A 17256-nucleotide genomic window follows, 5' to 3' on the forward strand; every position below is an offset into this window, starting at 1 on the left:
TGGTTGAAAGACAGTTTAATAAATAAAGAATATTTACATTTATACCATTAAGAGACTAATACATGTCTAAAAGACTTGGAGACAAAGTTGGATACTTCCTCCTCTAATATGGAGGCTAGTCAGGAAGGTTAAGACCATGGTATATCTAAATCCAATGAGATTTTAAATCGAACAAAATCAAATTGCAAGGTATAGGTGATCGTTAGTCGAATCGAGTTTTGCCCTAAAAAAGTAGCTTATTTTGGGTGAATGCAAGCAGTGCCAAGTCACGGCCCACAAGGCACTTTATCTGGCCGAAGCCTACTATTTTGAGTCATTTTTAGTTTAGTCATGTCCATAAATTAACTTGTATTTTTTTTAACTTAGGTTATCATGACAAGTCTTTTTTGATCAACGGGTTGGGTCAAATCGCGGGCCAATGGGTCACATACATGACTCTTTAATTTTTCGATCGGGCCAAATTAGGTTCGTAGGCAGGGTTAACGTTAATTACCTCTTTTGTAAATATTGTATAGTTATTATACATCCATCAATAATCAATATTGAATGCAAATTCTAAGGTATATTGCAATTATTTATGGTGCAGTCGATATGTTATCATCCAACATGTTCGCGCAATGTACTTGGGATGAAATAACACTTACTCTCCATATACTAAATAGGTTGTTGTTTAATAAACATCAATTAACAAAGAAAGGGACACATTATAACTTGTAAGACAAAACTGATAACAACAATTATTAACGAGTTACTATTAGGTAATAGCCGTCATCGTCCTAGTGCCACATAAGAAAAAAAAAAGGCGTGGATACAGGAAATTATACAACATATAATTCACATTTGCCTTGTTTCTTTCTTGTCCTCCATCTACACACATCTCAATTAAGACAAATGCAACTTGCAAGACACCATACACATATCTTCCAAACTTGTTACATTGATATCCTCACTTGAGAAATAAAACTTACTAAATTAGTGCGATATAATAATTAGGTCAACTCAATTTTGCTACGGGCTGATACTTTTTAGCCGAAGTCACGTCCATCCTGCCTGTACAAAGTACCTTACCAACCGGTCTCTAGCTCCCTAGAGCAATGCACATGAAGGAACATATAGTAGGTCGATTATATACAACTAGTTTTTGGACCCGTGCAAAAATGCACGGGAAGTGATTTGCTTAATAAGACAGACTTTTCAATGAAACCAATAGCAAACAACGAATTTTGTAATGAAAGAATAAGTAAAAGTTATATTAACAAACATTACAAAAATGTGTATGAAGTTATACATTTTGGAACACTTCCTTGTAAACAACATTTGTGGTTGTTTTGCACACATTATTCTCTTTATCACAAATCAGAATTTTAAGTCCTTTTTTGCTCGTGACTCGGGAAATAGCGACAATAGCTGACCATGACTGAAAACAGGCCTCGGTAAATACAGCCCGACATGCGACAATGATTGTCCTTGACTTTTATTTATTGTCATGGCAAAACACACAGTCAAAGGAAATTGCCGTCTTTGAAATCTGATAGGAAATTTTGTTGAGTCAGACGGTGTTAGTGTCATTCGTGGGATGAATACCTTGTCACCAACATTGCTCCCTGAAATGACAGTAGCTTCAATCACTCGATTGCCTAAATGCTTCACTACCAGCCTCGTGCCATTACACAATCCAGATGTCTGATCAATATTACGAAGCAACATGATAGGCGCACCAACTTTTAACTTAATACTATGATTTGGCAGGCCCGAGCACTTTATTGTGTTTAAGAATTCAGTGGAATATATATCATGAGCCCCTAAGTTCCCTTCATCTTTACTAATTGCATCACAACTCAAGTAAATTTTCTCTTCACCTGGAATTGTGGACAACACATGATCATTTACCTTCTCAACTATTTCATTAGTTGGAGCTAGAATTGCTCTTTCTTGGAAGTATTTGGCTTCCCAAAGGTGATCAGTGAGTGAAGGGTATGTGCTGTCGACAATGGATGATATGGGGTCATCTCCACCGTCTATAAGAATATCTTCAGTGATTTCAATATCGACTTCTCCATCATTGGGCCCTCCAGCTCTGCCATCACCAACGCTCAGTATCCATTCTGAGAAGTCCCTGATTTCATTAGCGGTAGACGAAGAAGAACATGATTGAAGTCTCATATTGCGTGTAAGCTTCAAAACCTTACATGAATCCCATAGAAACGAAGAGTTTAACGTCGCAAATACTATATCTTGCCTTGTACCCTTGGGTATAACAGGCAGAATCTGTCGTAAATCACCACCGAAGACAACAACTTTACCTCCAAATGGTCGATGCAAATTATCTCGATCAACAGCTTGCATAATATCCTTTAAACTCCTATCAAGTGCTTCAAAGCAATATTTGTGCATCATTGGTGCTTCATCCCAGATAATTAGCTTTGTTCTCATGAGCAATGCAGCTAAGTCAGAACCAGGCCTAATAGCTACACACGTGGAGTTTTCACAAACATTGAGTGGAAGCCCGAACCTTGAATGGGCGGTTCGACCTTTTGGAAGAAGTAGGGACGCAATTCCACTTGATGCTACTGGCAAAACAATTTCACCATCTTCCTAATTGCAGCACACAATGTCCTCCAAATGTATGTTTTACCCGTGCCTCCATATCCGTATACAAAAAACACACCTCCTGATTGGCCATTAACAGAGTGCATTATTTCGTTGAAAACCATTAGTTGTTCTTCGGTTAGACATGGAAACAGATTGTTATATTCCTGAATTAATGAGGGTATGTCATATGAAAGCTCATCCGCTATTAGCTACTCTTGATATACTACATAATACTACCTAACCGTAATAAGATACTCTTGATATACTACATAATACTACCTAAGCTAAATCTTAAATACCTAAACATATGTTAACCTACTTATAACTTATATCAGTGTAACTATTAAAAAATTTTTATGACGTATAACAATGATTTATAAATAGTTAAATAAACAATTATTTATTTAGACATAAAGTGATTTATTTAATGTGGCCTTATAATAATATAAATTGTTTTTAAAGCGCATTATACATTTACACTTAAACATAATATTTACTATAATAAGATTTCCAAGCCAAATATAAATACACAATTATATATATATATATATATATAATATTATATTATATTATATATATATCTTTAATTATAAATCCCAAGATACATTTCCATTTCCATTATACATAATTATTTACTATAATACTCTATTTATACTACCTAATACTACCTAACACAAACATTAAAAACCTAAGTATATATATGATTCCATCAAACCAAATGCACCAAACAAAAAATTTCTCATTCATTTGGCCGTTCATATTCTCTCTCTCTCTCTCTCTCTCTCTCTCTCTCTATTTTTATTCTCGAAGATTCATTGCCAATATCTCGAACATGCATGAACATATTCTCATCAAAAATGGCAACTTTCCTTCTCTTCTATATTTTCCAGATTTTTCTAAAGCTATTTACACAACAAAAATAAATTCGATTAACAAAGAAGACAGCAGAAAGTTTTAAGATTATCCGAAAAGGGGATTTATAAGTTGGGGAGTTCAATTTCGGAAATTTTCTTTGCATGCAAACCGGAAAAAAAGTTGATTGCCATTGATGAAGATTTGAAGATCCGAATTACAGGTGTAGTGCTTTTATAGATTTAAGTTTGTTTTTTTTTGTAAGTAATAATTATATTAGTTCATGAGTATATGAAAATTTTGTAGATCTTCAATTTTTTGCTTAAAAACCAGTAAATTAAAAACATGCATCTATATCCTCTATTTGTTTTTCTTTCGTTTTTAGTTTATATGAATCTAGATTTTTTTTTTTCGCATGCATGTGATAAAAAAAAGAATTAGATGAAAATATTACGATATCTGAATATCTAATTTGTGTTTTCCTTATACTTTACATGGTGATCTATATATTTTGTTGAGAATTTTTATGGTTAAATACATTAAAAAAAATCAGTTTTGCATTAAAATAATGAACGTATTAAATGGTTTTGACTCTACCTTTCTCGCAACTAAATTGCACAGAAATTTATGATATTGTGTAATATTGTTAAAAGTTATTTTTTTTTTTACTATTTACAACCTATATTATTTCATGAATATATGATTTAAGATTCAATCTTAAATCGGTCTTTAAAACTTTGCATGCATATCCTCTATTTGTTTTTCTTTCGTTTTTAGTTTGTATGAATCTAGATATTTTTTTTCGCATGCAAATGACAAAAAAAAGAATTAGCTGTAAATAAAACGAAATTTGAATATCTAATTTAAGTAGAAATATCATAATACCATTTAAATTTTGCATTTTTGCTAATTATTTCATGAATATATCATTAATTAATCAATTTAAAATTATACCTTTTTTAAAAACCGTAGAATTAAAAACTAAAGTGTATCCTAAAGTGTTTATTGTTAAATATAAGCTTAAAGAAAAAATAATTTCTCGCATGCATGTCACCAAAATTAGCTTTAGATTAATAAATAATAATATATAATTTTAAAAATAAAAATCGTAGTAAATAATCATATATCATTTAAAAAATAGTTTTTTTAAAAATAATATCATTTTGTAGAAATACAACAGTTAAGCATTAAAATAATAAACGTATTAAATGGTTTTGACTCTTTTCTCGCAACTAAATTGCACAGAAAATTATGAAATTGCGTAATATTGTTAAAAGTAAAATTTATTTACTATTTACAACCTATTATATTTCATGAATATATGATTAATGCATCAATCTTAAATTACAATTAAATTTGCATGCATATCATCAATTTAATATTTTTCCTATTTAATATGTATGCATCTGTAATTTTTCTCGCATGCATGTCACAAAAGTACGAAATATAAAATAAGTAAAAATATCATAATATCATTTAAAATTTTACATTTTTAAAAACCGTAGAACTAAAAACTAAAGTGTATCCTAAAGTGCTTTATTGTTAAATATAAGCTTAAAGAAAAAATAATTTCTCGCATGAAGTCACCAAAATTAGCTTTAGATTAATAAATAATAATATATAATTTTAAAAATAAAAATCGTAGTAAATAATCATATATCGTTTACAAAATAATTTTTAAAAAATAATATCATTTGGATAATAATTTATGAATGTATGAAATATCTATCCATAGATATAGGTATAGAATCGAATGTTAATTAAAAAGGTGATAATATGTAGTTGATCCTTTAAATCAAGTAGTTCATATCCTTAATCGTATATCCTTAAAAGTAATTTTTTTCAATTTCATATTATGTTCTGATTTTATAAATTTAGTTGATAATATTTATGATTTAATAGATTAATAAATAATCATAAATCCTTGATAATTTGGAGTTGATTCTATAAAAAGTAGTTGATATCCTTAATTGTATATTATGTTCTGATTTTATAAATGTAGTTGATAATATTTATGATTTAATAGATAAAAAAATAATCATAAATATTTTTTAAAAAAAATATCATTAAATACATAAGCTAAACTATGTTTGTTTTTTTTGGAGGGTTTGCTTTGGATGCAAAGGATGGTGGCCATTGAACAAATAATGTGAGATGAAAAGGTAGTCTTCTCTTTTCCTCTTTATAATGTATAATAATTATATACTTTATATACATAATAAATAAAGATATACTAAATTACCTTGACTTATGTATGTTATAGTAAGCACATTTCATGATGAATACCTTTATTTGTTTAGTCAATGTTTGATTATTCCATAAAAACTGTACAAATATGAATATAAAAAAAATGTGAGAAAGTAGTTTATATTGTTTCACATCTTCTTGAAAATTTGTTTTGATTTAATATTAGATGGAGTAGAAAATGTTAATATATATATATGGGAAATAGTAATAGAATTCAACCATTTATGTTTGCATTACTTAAAAAACGCGATATAATATTTTACTATCATGAGTAAGTAAGATGACATCAGAAAATATATACACTACAAAAAAAAAATTGGCAAAAACCATTAGTCTATTACAACATATGAAACATGGAGTCCTGATGAATATGTTGGTGTACATAATAATAAGATTAAGTAGTTTGAATACAAATGTATACACATAATATATGCCAACATACTAATCCTAAAATTATACTATACATTTATACTAACCAACAATACATACCATTAGGAATATTAATTTCAGGAGATAAAAGAATGGGTACACTCAATTCCTGTGTTTTCCTTTTATTTTCAATCAAGCTTCCCTTCCTCCTTCCCCTACTGACATTGTCATCATCATTTGTATTAGACGCTGTCTTTGTATGTAGATCATTATCTCTATTGTTACCTGGAATTAATATGTTTAATATAATATGGCTTAGTTAATGTCAATTCACAACTATGTTTAAAATACGTAACTATATAATGAAAAAAAGAATTGCAAATCAACTTACCATTAGAAATGTCAATTAAAGGAGTTCTCTCAGTCGAAAAATTTGACCATTGGCTTCTACTTCGCTTATCGTTCAAAATTGATTTCCTCCTTTGCATAGCAACCTTTGCATCATGAAGTTGATTTGAATTGTTACACACAATTGGTGTATTGCCACCGAAATCGTTTTCTTTTCCGTAATCTGAAGGTTTCTTTACGCGTTTACTATTAGAAGAACTCATTTCTCTAATTATTTTTTATTAACGCAAAAAAATATGGTGTAATTCAAAAGATAAGAACACTATGTAATTAATTTGTCTAAATGACCATGAAGAATATATGTGCGTTTTTAGTGGAGTGGAGGTATTATATAGACTCTAATATGCTAAAGTTTCCTTAGCAGTTATATATCTTATTATATATATAGAGTCTAATATGCTAAAGTTTCCTTAGAATATGGTGGAGTGATCTAAAGTATCTTTAAATAAATATTATGTGAGCAATGGTTATTAGGAATATCATATAATAGGAAAAAAATAAGATTTCCGAATAAATAAAATACTCAATCCTATTATTAAGCTTCTCAATATCTCCCACGTTTGGAAACAAAATTGTCATGATCATATATAGGTTTAAAAACGTAATTAGGGCCTTTTAATTAAGTTGATTTGATGCGCATTTAGAAAACTTGCCTAAATTTTTATAGTTAGTTATTTAGGAATAATAACGTGTTTTATATAATTTGTTTTATAATAATTGATATTGTTTTCCTATTATGAAATATGATGTCTACCATTAACTTACCTAAATATTAGTTCTTAAAAATGTGTAAGATGATGTACGTTAGATAGGTTATTATAATTGATATTGTTTTCCTATTATGAAATATTGATATCGATAATTGATATTGTTTTTTTTCCTAATAACGTATACCAAATAATTATAAAAATGACCTATTTATTTAAGCCTACATTTTATTTATTTATATTCCGATTCCTTATAATAATATACATAACATGTAATACTAAATACTGTCTATCATAAATAATATATATATATATATATATATATATATATATATATATATATATTATATATATATTATTGATTATGTATAATTTATAACAATTAGGTTTACAAATTAGTTAAATATTTAGTTAAACATAAAACATTAGTATCAAAATACATACATATAGTTTATATCACTGGAAAATGATTTTTTCTTTAATAACGTCTACCAAAGAATTATAAAAACGAAATATTTATTTAAGACTACATTTATCTATTTATATTCGAATTTCTTATAATAATATACATAACATGTAATACTAAATAATGTTAATCATAAGTAATATATATATGTGTGTGTGTGTGTGTATATATATATATATTTTTTTTTTGATTGATTATGCATAATTTATAACAGTTAGGTTTACAAATTAGTTGAATATTTAGTTAAACATTATATAGTGAGGAAAACATATATGATAATCAAATATATCATTAAATAATGCATAAAAAATCACATGTGAACCGCAAAAGTGTCAAAATGATTCTAAAGGACAATAACCAAAACCTTAATAAAGTAATGCAAATTGTTTAGAAATATAGAACAGAAACCTATTTGTAGTTCCTAAATCTAGATGAACTTTATAGACTCCATTTTTGTCATTCTTCTTCTTGAGGCACAACAGACTTGAGTTTCTTGGTAGTTGAAAGCTGCATTCCTAAGGGTGAATGTTCATCAAGTAATGTTGCCCTCTTTTGCGGTGTGATGTGGGAGAAAGAAGAGTCTGCCTCCGAATGAGAGAGATCCTATTGAATATGGTGAAAAAAAAAATCGTTGTTAGAAATGCTAAACAATATATATATAGATATATATATACATATATATATATATATATATATGTATATATATATATATATATTATATTATATATATATATATATATGATATATATATATATATATACATATATATATATATAATACATATATATATATATATATATATACTATATTATATAATATATATATACTATATATATATATATATATATATATACATATATATATATATATATATATACATATATATATATATATATATATATATACATATATATATATTATATATATATACATATATATATATATTATATACATATATATATATATATATATATATACTATATATATATATATATAATACATATATATATATATATATATACATATATATATATATATAATATTATACTCATAAATGTGAGTAGAAGGAATTAGTTGATATATCTAATTATTACCATGTTCTCTTCACATTCTTGGACACTTTCTGCCTCACTCTCTTTTTTCACAACAATAGAGTTCTGTTAAAAATAAGTGTACATAAGTAATTACCAATTAATTGTTTACATAATAATAGATAATGAAACAAATTGTAAAATCATGTGTATCAATTCAAATACCTCCAACTTCACGTAAAGTTCAATCCACTTATTAATTAATTCAGGTTCATCAGACGTAGAATTCACAGTGTAGGAATAATTTTGATCAACACCATTATTATATGGCACGGTGACCTTAAACAAAAATCTTTTCCCCAATAGACTTTTGAATTCTTCAGGAAACTCATTGTTTTCCATCTACATGTAGTTCGATATTAGTATTTATAAATGTACATAAGAAACCATGTATTACAATTGGTAGTTAGATATTGTATGCTAACAAACCTGATTTTGAGAGGCAACCATTTCTTTTGCTGTTCTACCAACCAATTTAGACACCTCTTTATCAAACATCATAAAAGAAGCATCTCCAGATTTATCAGCAACAATCAATTTTATCTTGAATCTATAAGAATTTTCGAAAATTAACTATTAAAATATAAAAATATGTAATTTTTATAACTTAACATTCAATATTAGTGTATATTTTCCTTTTTGTAATGGTAAATTAGAAAATATAAGTACCTTGGTGTTGTACTACGTAACACTACATTCTCCTTTCTACATCGAATGACATCATCTTCCCTTATCACTCCACTCATACATCTGTTGCATCCATCGTAATACCAACTATACCCAACATCTATGTCCTCTATTGTGGCTAGGCATACGCATACACAAGACTGAGAAATGAAAAAGTGTACTAAGGGTAATTAGTCATTTTTCTTGTGATGGTAATATATATTGTTGAATGAAATAACAAAATTATCACCTTTTTCATGTTCATAATATCGAAAATATCTTTTACATATTCTTGCTTCAAAAAGTCATCACTCTCATTCGTAAGTTGAGTTAGTTGGCCAGATATTTGTTGAGTTTTGCAACACATGCTGCAAAACAATCATGTAGCATAATCTTAGACAAATCGTGCTAAATGTGTATGCAAAATGTATGTTCCTACTATTTGTATGAGTTTTTGTATTAATAATGCATTTTCCAAGAGATTAGTTTCCTATTTATCTAATAATGCACTCAATCTTTCATATGTTCTGATTTTACAAACAAACTTAATAGCTAATCTATAATGTAGATATATTTGTAGGATATCATGCAACAACATAGAGTCCAAAACTTACATATTTGGTGATATGTGATGAAACGCAGGTATTTCTTTAACTTTATATGACACAACATAATTTACATTTATATTAATACTATCAATACATGCTTACTATGTGATCCATAGCATATATATAATAAATTGGTATAATAAATTAAATAATAATATTTAACCATGTTGGTTACTATTAAATGGTGTTTATTTTATTCCACCTAATATTAGTTTATTGTTATATGTAAATCTATTTTTAAAGCCATGTAATTTGTTGTTAATTTTAATTGTAATAATTATTTATTTGTATTTGATATTATTAGGTGGAACAAAATAAACTCATATTCATAGTTCACCTACATGGTTAAGTACAATTATATTAACCTGTTAATTAATGTGTTATTCTATACAAATAATTATATGTAGTTACAGAATCTCAAATTATATTATTGTGGTAAATAACATACAATTACATGTTATTCTAATACATAGTTGCATGATAAAACAAAGGTTTATACTTGTACGAAATATATTTTGTTTTTATATATGAGTGTTAAGTAGGGTAATTGACATATAACATTAATCATCATTAAAACTTTGAATTATATAAATGTTTAATTATATAAATGTGGCTGATATATCATATATTAAATTAAAAATTAATATAACTTACCTATCTTTAAAAGCAATAATTTCAGATAGTTGTGTGTTAATGAACAATCTTGAAGCATATCGAGAATTTTGAACACGAACCACCACCTATTATAAAAAAACAATAGACAAATTAATATATATACACAATAAAAATTTAAATAACAAAATCGAATCTAATTTACGTTAAAAACATACGAAGCAGTTATGGTAAATATACAATTTTGTAAACTTTTTTAAAAATACCGGAAAAAAAAAAAGTTAACTGGTGCATTTTATTATACTTTTTCTTGATTCTTCAAGAATATTTAATACACATTTAGTACGAAAATAAAATCTATTACAAATCTAATACGAAAATTAAAAGCTAATACATATTTAATACAAAAATTCAAAAAAAACGTAGATTAAATAAAAGTAGGAATTACCTTTATACATTATTCGTTTTGCAAACTGTAAGATGACTATAACTGCACCATTAGCTCCCTCAGCATTGATGTAATTTTCATCTCATCAGCATATTGCCCCATAGAACACATGTTAGGTTGTCATTCCTAATTAGAAATACGAATGAAAAATAAATTATAATATATTTTATATTTAAAATTAATAAATTTTCAAATTATCCCAAAAACAATAGGCAATGATTAATAATGTATATACACATACTTTGTGTCCTATAGCTCAATAGTCATGCACCTCGATTTAGCCGTATTGATTAGTTCACCATACGCAGTCACTTGCCCAATTATATCTATATGTTGTTTTTAAAAAACAATTATAACTTAATGTGTACGTTTCAGAATTATAACTAAATATCATAGAAATAAAGAAAATTATTATAGAACAAAATAAACATACCAATGAGATAAACATCAGAACCTTTTTTGGCCAAAATATCACCAAATGGAACAAATTCAAAACCATACAGTGGGATATCCAAAGGATTGCAGTCTACTATAGACGATCCATAATTCATTGATATGGTGAATTTATGTTGCGTTGTTAGCTCGTATCCAGCATTATCACGTAGCAAAAAATTTGAAATATGTCTAAACCCTCCTTCCTCAATTTTAGGCCAAAAAGCAACAATTAGGTTCCTTCGAATACTGCATGTATTTTTGTACCCTATGAACACATATAAAATATAATTGACTATTAGTAAAAGAAACGAATAAAAATATCTATCTATATAATATAATTACATAGACCTTACATGTACATCCATCAAAATCATTTCAATGCTACCAGCTTCCATATTGTTTGTAAAGTTTGGCTTCTCATAAACCCTTATTATCCGGACTTCAATAGTGATATATTTCGTTCCCTTAACCAAATCAGAAACATTAATTATTTTTTAAAAGTGCATCATTTTGGGATGCCATTTGTCTAGGAATATATTCGAATGAATGAAATATGGAATAAACGGGTTTTCAAACAAATGTGATTAAGATTAGGAGTAAGAGGTCAGTTTGTATTTATATAAAGTGAAGTAAATTATACTATGAATTAGTATACACGTTAATATGGAGCTATTTAAGGAAATGATTTGGTCAAAAGTTAAGACCTAATTCGGTTAGAGAATTGAAAAATAAGAATATCTACTAATCAATTACAATGTTAATCACCGATTCTAAAATTGAGTAAAGATTTTTGTTATCTTAATATAAATCATTAAATCACTCAAAATCCGTCAAATACATCAAGTAATACGATATCTCCTATTAAAAAAAAAAAAAAGTAAGATATCAATCCTATTTTAACATCGAGTATCGTATATATTCATGAAATACAATTATTTGGAAAATTTCTATTATTGTAAACTTTTTAAAAAAAAGAATAGTATCGTGATTCCTTCTGAATTAACAAAGAGATCTAAAAATCTATATATTTGTTCGTTTATAGTGATTGTAATTGCTTACCTAAAATTTAAATATATCATAATCATTGACAATCTTAATGACCAATTATAAGACTGCTTACATTAAGTTATTACCTTCATTTAAATATATTCGTACAGTGATATTAGGAATAACATACCTAAAATATGAATATCTCATAAGAATATCTACTAATCAATTACAATTTTAATCACCTATTCTAAAATTGAGTAAAGATTTTTGTTATCTTAATGTAAATCATTAAATCAGTCAAAATCATATCGTCAACTACATCAAGTAATACGATATCTCCTCTTAAAAAAATAAAAAAAAAATTAATAAGATATCTATCCTATTTTAACATCGAGTATCGTATATATTAATGATACGATTTTCTAATCAATTTTTTTCCTTTGTAAAATTTTATAATCTTAATCACCGATTTCTTAATTACTTACAATAAGTTTTTACATTCATTTAAATCATTAAATCACTAAAAATCATATCATTAACTGCCCTAATTAATAACATATCCTACTAACTACTAATTTAACTTCGAGTAACACATATCTTCCTAAAATACAAAAATCTATAATACATAATAGTAGCATGCTTCGTTGATTCGTTCTGAATTAATGTTGAGTTTTTAAAAAATATAGGACATATATTCACAAATCTATGCATATATTACTAAAATACGATAATCAACTAATCAATTACTAATATATTTACTTTTATTTTTCATTGATTAGACCATATATTCCTAAAATACAATTATTGCGAAAAAGTATTATCATTGCTGACATAAATATAGATCGTGTAGATTAATTGCCCACAAATCGTAAATTTTTTTTTTTTAGATAAAAAAAATATAAGACATATAATGTACAACCTTTACGTAAATTGACGTAACATTAATATTTAATTACATTACTTAAAAATTAATTGTTAGCGTGCATATATAGGTAAGTATATTATGAATCTTAAATAAGCCAACTACTTAAATTAACCTTATATAGGCTTAAACAATTATAAGTTTTGATTATTAGTGTTTAATCTAAATATTGGTATAGATTGCTTTGATATGTGGTCAAACTGAATATAAATTTAGCATAACTTAACAAAAATGATTATCATTTACTAAGGAAAAGATATAAGATTAATAAAAACTGATCTTATTGAAATTAAAACTCTTATTATGAAAAGAAACTTGATACAATTGAAAAATAAACTACAAATGTATATAAAGCAAACATTTAAAGCAACTAATTCATAAGTTAAAAAGGCTAGTCGAGCAAGCGTAGAAAAAAGGCTGCTTCGCGATTACATAAGTATGCGTCACATAAATGATTGAGATCATCAGGACCCCATGCGAAGTAATCCCATTTGTCCACAATGTTGTCATATTCATGAAGGTGCCCTTGATCACACTTGACCAATTGGTCTGACTCACGAACAATGCTATTATTTAACCAAAGGGACACCATCATATCTCGTAAAGTTCCTCTTAATTGAACCACTTCATCTATTGGATGCTGGTGAAAAACACTTAGTAATAACGATACACCCCTCTTTTTGCGCTCTTCATCTACATTGCATATAAGCAAAAGTCCCAATAAATATGTGGCCAACAAATTGCCCTCTGCATGTGCCAATTCGATGGTTTTCAACCCTTCATCTAACAACACATATGTAAAATATTGTACCTATAGAGAAATAGTTAGGTATGTTCAGAATTTAAATAAACAAAAAAATATACATGCGATAAAATTTCGTTATTCAAAAGTAAACAACTTTACCATGCCATAACGCAAAAGTGCTTCTGGGTTCTTGTATTGCACGCACAAATCAAAAAAGCTTGCTTTATTTTCATCATTACGCATCGAATGCATGTACAGATGTTCGAAAGAAACCTTTTTATATATCTTCTCATCGTGTGACATTTTATTAATAGCCTTGCAACTGAAAATAAATTAATTTCATAAGATGATAATGTGTAAATTTAAATCTCGTAAAAACAAAAGAAATATATAAATATAAAACTCACGTCATTCTGCATGCAAATAAATCAAGAGGCGTGAAAGAAAAAAGAAAAAAAAGTATTTCAATAATAATTTCAGTAGGAAGGGAATGAACAATGTTAGGCTTCTTTGCATTTGGGAATTCCATGTTTGAGAGTGTGAGAAAGAAAAATCGAAATATCAATTTGGAGGGTGTATTTTGGTTAAATGAAGTGTAAAAACTATGCATGTATATTTAGATATATATAGATTCATAAAAAAATGCATGATTAGAGAAAATGAAAAGATGTGTCTTTTGGCAATAATATTTGAGACAATGGAAAGTCAAAATTAAAACCTAATCATAGCAACATTTCGTAACTGCCAAATGTCTATGTATATCCCAATTAATTCCATTTTAATATATGAATTATTAAGAAATTCATAAATAAACGAAACAAATCAAAATTCGATTTTTTTTTTTTGTAAAAAACCGGAATATATAAATCTGTATATATATTATACATATTTACATTATTATAAATGGTTGTGTCTTTTGGCAATAATATTTGACAAAATGGAAAGTCACTAATTATTGGCAACACCTACCAAAATTTCGTAAATGTCAAATATAAAACTACCCCAATTAGTGCACTATGTAATATAGGAAATTTTTTCTAAATTCAATTACAAAATTGACGCCAGTTACTATTTTTTTTTATTAAGAACGTGACTAATAATTGTATATGGTTGTTTTATATATACGTCCAATATTAATTATTGCACTAATTTAGTTTATTATTTTAAGTGTTTGGTAATAAATCAAATTTATAACCAGGAATATATAAATACGATTACATATAATCTATATATAATGTTATGATGCTTTATTGGTAATAACTTTTCATTCTATTATGATTTAAGACATAAACAAACCTCGAATTATATAATTAATGACGCATAACAAAAAGTAGTAAACTTACATTATAATTGAAACACTTTGTAACTAAGAAAATTTAAATAACAAATAAAATACATAAAATTTATATTTTGTGATCCATTTGTTAGCTATAAGTAGGCAACTTGCAAGTAAATTGATAAGCACACTCTTCCGCCCAGTAAACGTGTGTAACATCCACAACTTTATGAACTTTAGATTTAAAACATAGCAATGTCGCTTCAAGTACGAAAACATATGCATCTCCAATATGAGAGAACAGTTTGGTCGTATGTTGTCCATGTATTTAACCTACAAAAAACAATCATTAGCGATAATGCGAAATTTATATTACAAAGTTGTAGTTGTATCATAGAAGATTATAATATTAACAATACATACCTCTTCAGTTCGTTTGGTAGATCAAGAGTGGACTTTGTAATATAAAACATATTTGCTTGTGAGATAGTCCAACACTTAATGACCCACTTATATCCTTAATTTTGATATGCGAATACGGAATTAGAACTATTTACTTTATAATATCATCTATTCTCCCAACAACCCTACATTGCATCCCTACAATGAAATAATGAATTTAATTTACATATCTATATAAATATAAACGAACGATTTAAGATATTATAAAGTAAATATCAGATAGGACATACTCCGTTGTATTTGTGAAACTCAGAAATGGATAAACGCATTGAATTCGAGATGCATAGTAATCTATTGAGCGGAAGAGAGTCTTATTTATCCATAGTGTCTTGTGTCGGACAAATTGATCGTTACGAAACCTAATTAACCCAATCAAAACATGTATTTAAGAGAACACGTTAAGTTGCGCATGGTTCAAAAAATGATCAAATCGCATGTAAGTAACATAGTAGCTTACCACTGTTTTAGTTTGCTTGCAATCTTTGTCCTAGGATTGATCATGATTTGTGTGTTTTCAACAGATTGCAAATAAATGCCTATGAAATGTAGTAAAAAGACAAAGGTAATTCAAATACAGAATTTGAACATATGTTACCTAAATAATACAATTTCATGCTTACCGTCATCATTTTTCAAAACCAATCCTCTTGCTAAAACAACCACAGCGTCTTGTAATAGGTCAGAACTTAATTGTTCTAAATGGTAAAAAAATTGTCGACAAACGCATAGTTTCATAGCAGTATAACTGATATAAGTAGAAACAATAATCAATATATTAATTATGGCAAGAAAAACGAAAATAACTACAATTACATGTAATATAAATCACGAAATTATAAAATTACCTCTTGTCAATTAGTATGATATATTGTTTTTTGCTTTCTTGATTAATTTTTGATTGAACACGTCCCATATAGATGAGTACTCCAACAACACCTAACATGTCATTTTTTTAGAATTACACATTTACGAATATTGTCTATTTCACATGCATATAAATTTATGATACTACTAATACTAAACGTGGACAAAAAAAGAAAAAAAATCAAACAGAACAAAGAGGGAAAATTGCTATACTGTGATAAAAAATCGAAAAAGGATTTATTTAAGCTACAATGTAACGATTTCTTTTTACTTGGGATTCATGTAACGATTTTTTTGTTTTTTAGAACTATAATGTGATAAAAAATCGAAAAAGGTTTATTTAAGATACATGTTTTAACAGAATGTAAAAAAGTAAGTTTAAAAAAAAAACGTGTGGAAATAATAATTGCAGTATATATATATACCTATTTCCTTATTTTGAACACGAACTTGCCTCATCAAAGAATTTAGCAATGTTAACTCATTTTTTCGCACC

General features: G+C 27.0%; 2 protein-coding genes and 1 pseudogene across 2 annotated transcripts; all 3 read right to left on the bottom strand.

Annotated features, from left to right (window-relative positions):
- Positions 1-1174: 1174 nt before the first annotated feature.
- Positions 1175-6671, bottom strand: LOC125498908 (uncharacterized; annotated as a pseudogene).
- Positions 6672-8097: 1426 nt separating this feature from the next.
- LOC125498909 (uncharacterized) lies at positions 8098-11617 on the bottom strand. The gene is made up of 6 exons (XM_057395523.1): positions 11500-11617; positions 9402-9537; positions 9162-9282; positions 8898-9074; positions 8736-8798; positions 8098-8244 (listed from the first exon to the last, which is right to left on the bottom strand). Exons 1-6 carry the CDS (start codon positions 11615-11617, stop codon positions 8098-8100), a joined length of 762 nt encoding a protein of 253 aa, XP_057251506.1.
- A 2187-nt stretch (positions 11618-13804) lies between these two features.
- LOC125498910 (putative F-box protein At1g67623) lies at positions 13805-14461 on the bottom strand. The gene is made up of 2 exons (XM_057395525.1): positions 14318-14461; positions 13805-14224 (listed from the first exon to the last, which is right to left on the bottom strand). The coding sequence occupies exons 1-2, from the start codon at positions 14459-14461 to the stop codon at positions 13805-13807; spliced, it is 564 nt and encodes a 187-aa protein (XP_057251508.1).
- Between the last annotated feature and the right edge of the window lie 2795 nt (positions 14462-17256).

Source organism: Beta vulgaris, chromosome 6 (genome assembly GCF_026745355.1).
Source record: "Beta vulgaris subsp. vulgaris cultivar EL10 chromosome 6, EL10.2, whole genome shotgun sequence".
Lineage (NCBI taxonomy): Eukaryota > Viridiplantae > Streptophyta > Magnoliopsida > Caryophyllales > Amaranthaceae > Beta > Beta vulgaris.

Excerpts from the sequence above, each read along its gene's own strand:
- LOC125498910 (XM_057395525.1), bottom strand. The coding sequence starts at position 14,461 with ATGTCACACGATGAGAAGATATATAAAAAGGTTTCTTTCGAACATCTG. Across the intron at positions 14,225-14,317 it reads CACTTTTGCGTTATGGCATG|GTACAATATTTTACATATGT; the intron begins GTAAAGTTGTTT and ends ATTTCTCTATAG.
- LOC125498909 (XM_057395523.1), bottom strand. The coding sequence starts at position 11,617 with ATGAATTATGGATCGTCTATAGTAGACTGCAATCCTTTGGATATCCCA. Across the intron at positions 9,075-9,161 it reads TGGTTGCCTCTCAAAATCAG|ATGGAAAACAATGAGTTTCC; the intron begins GTTTGTTAGCAT and ends AACTACATGTAG. Across the intron at positions 8,799-8,897 it reads AACTTTACGTGAAGTTGGAG|AACTCTATTGTTGTGAAAAA; the intron begins GTATTTGAATTG and ends TATTTTTAACAG.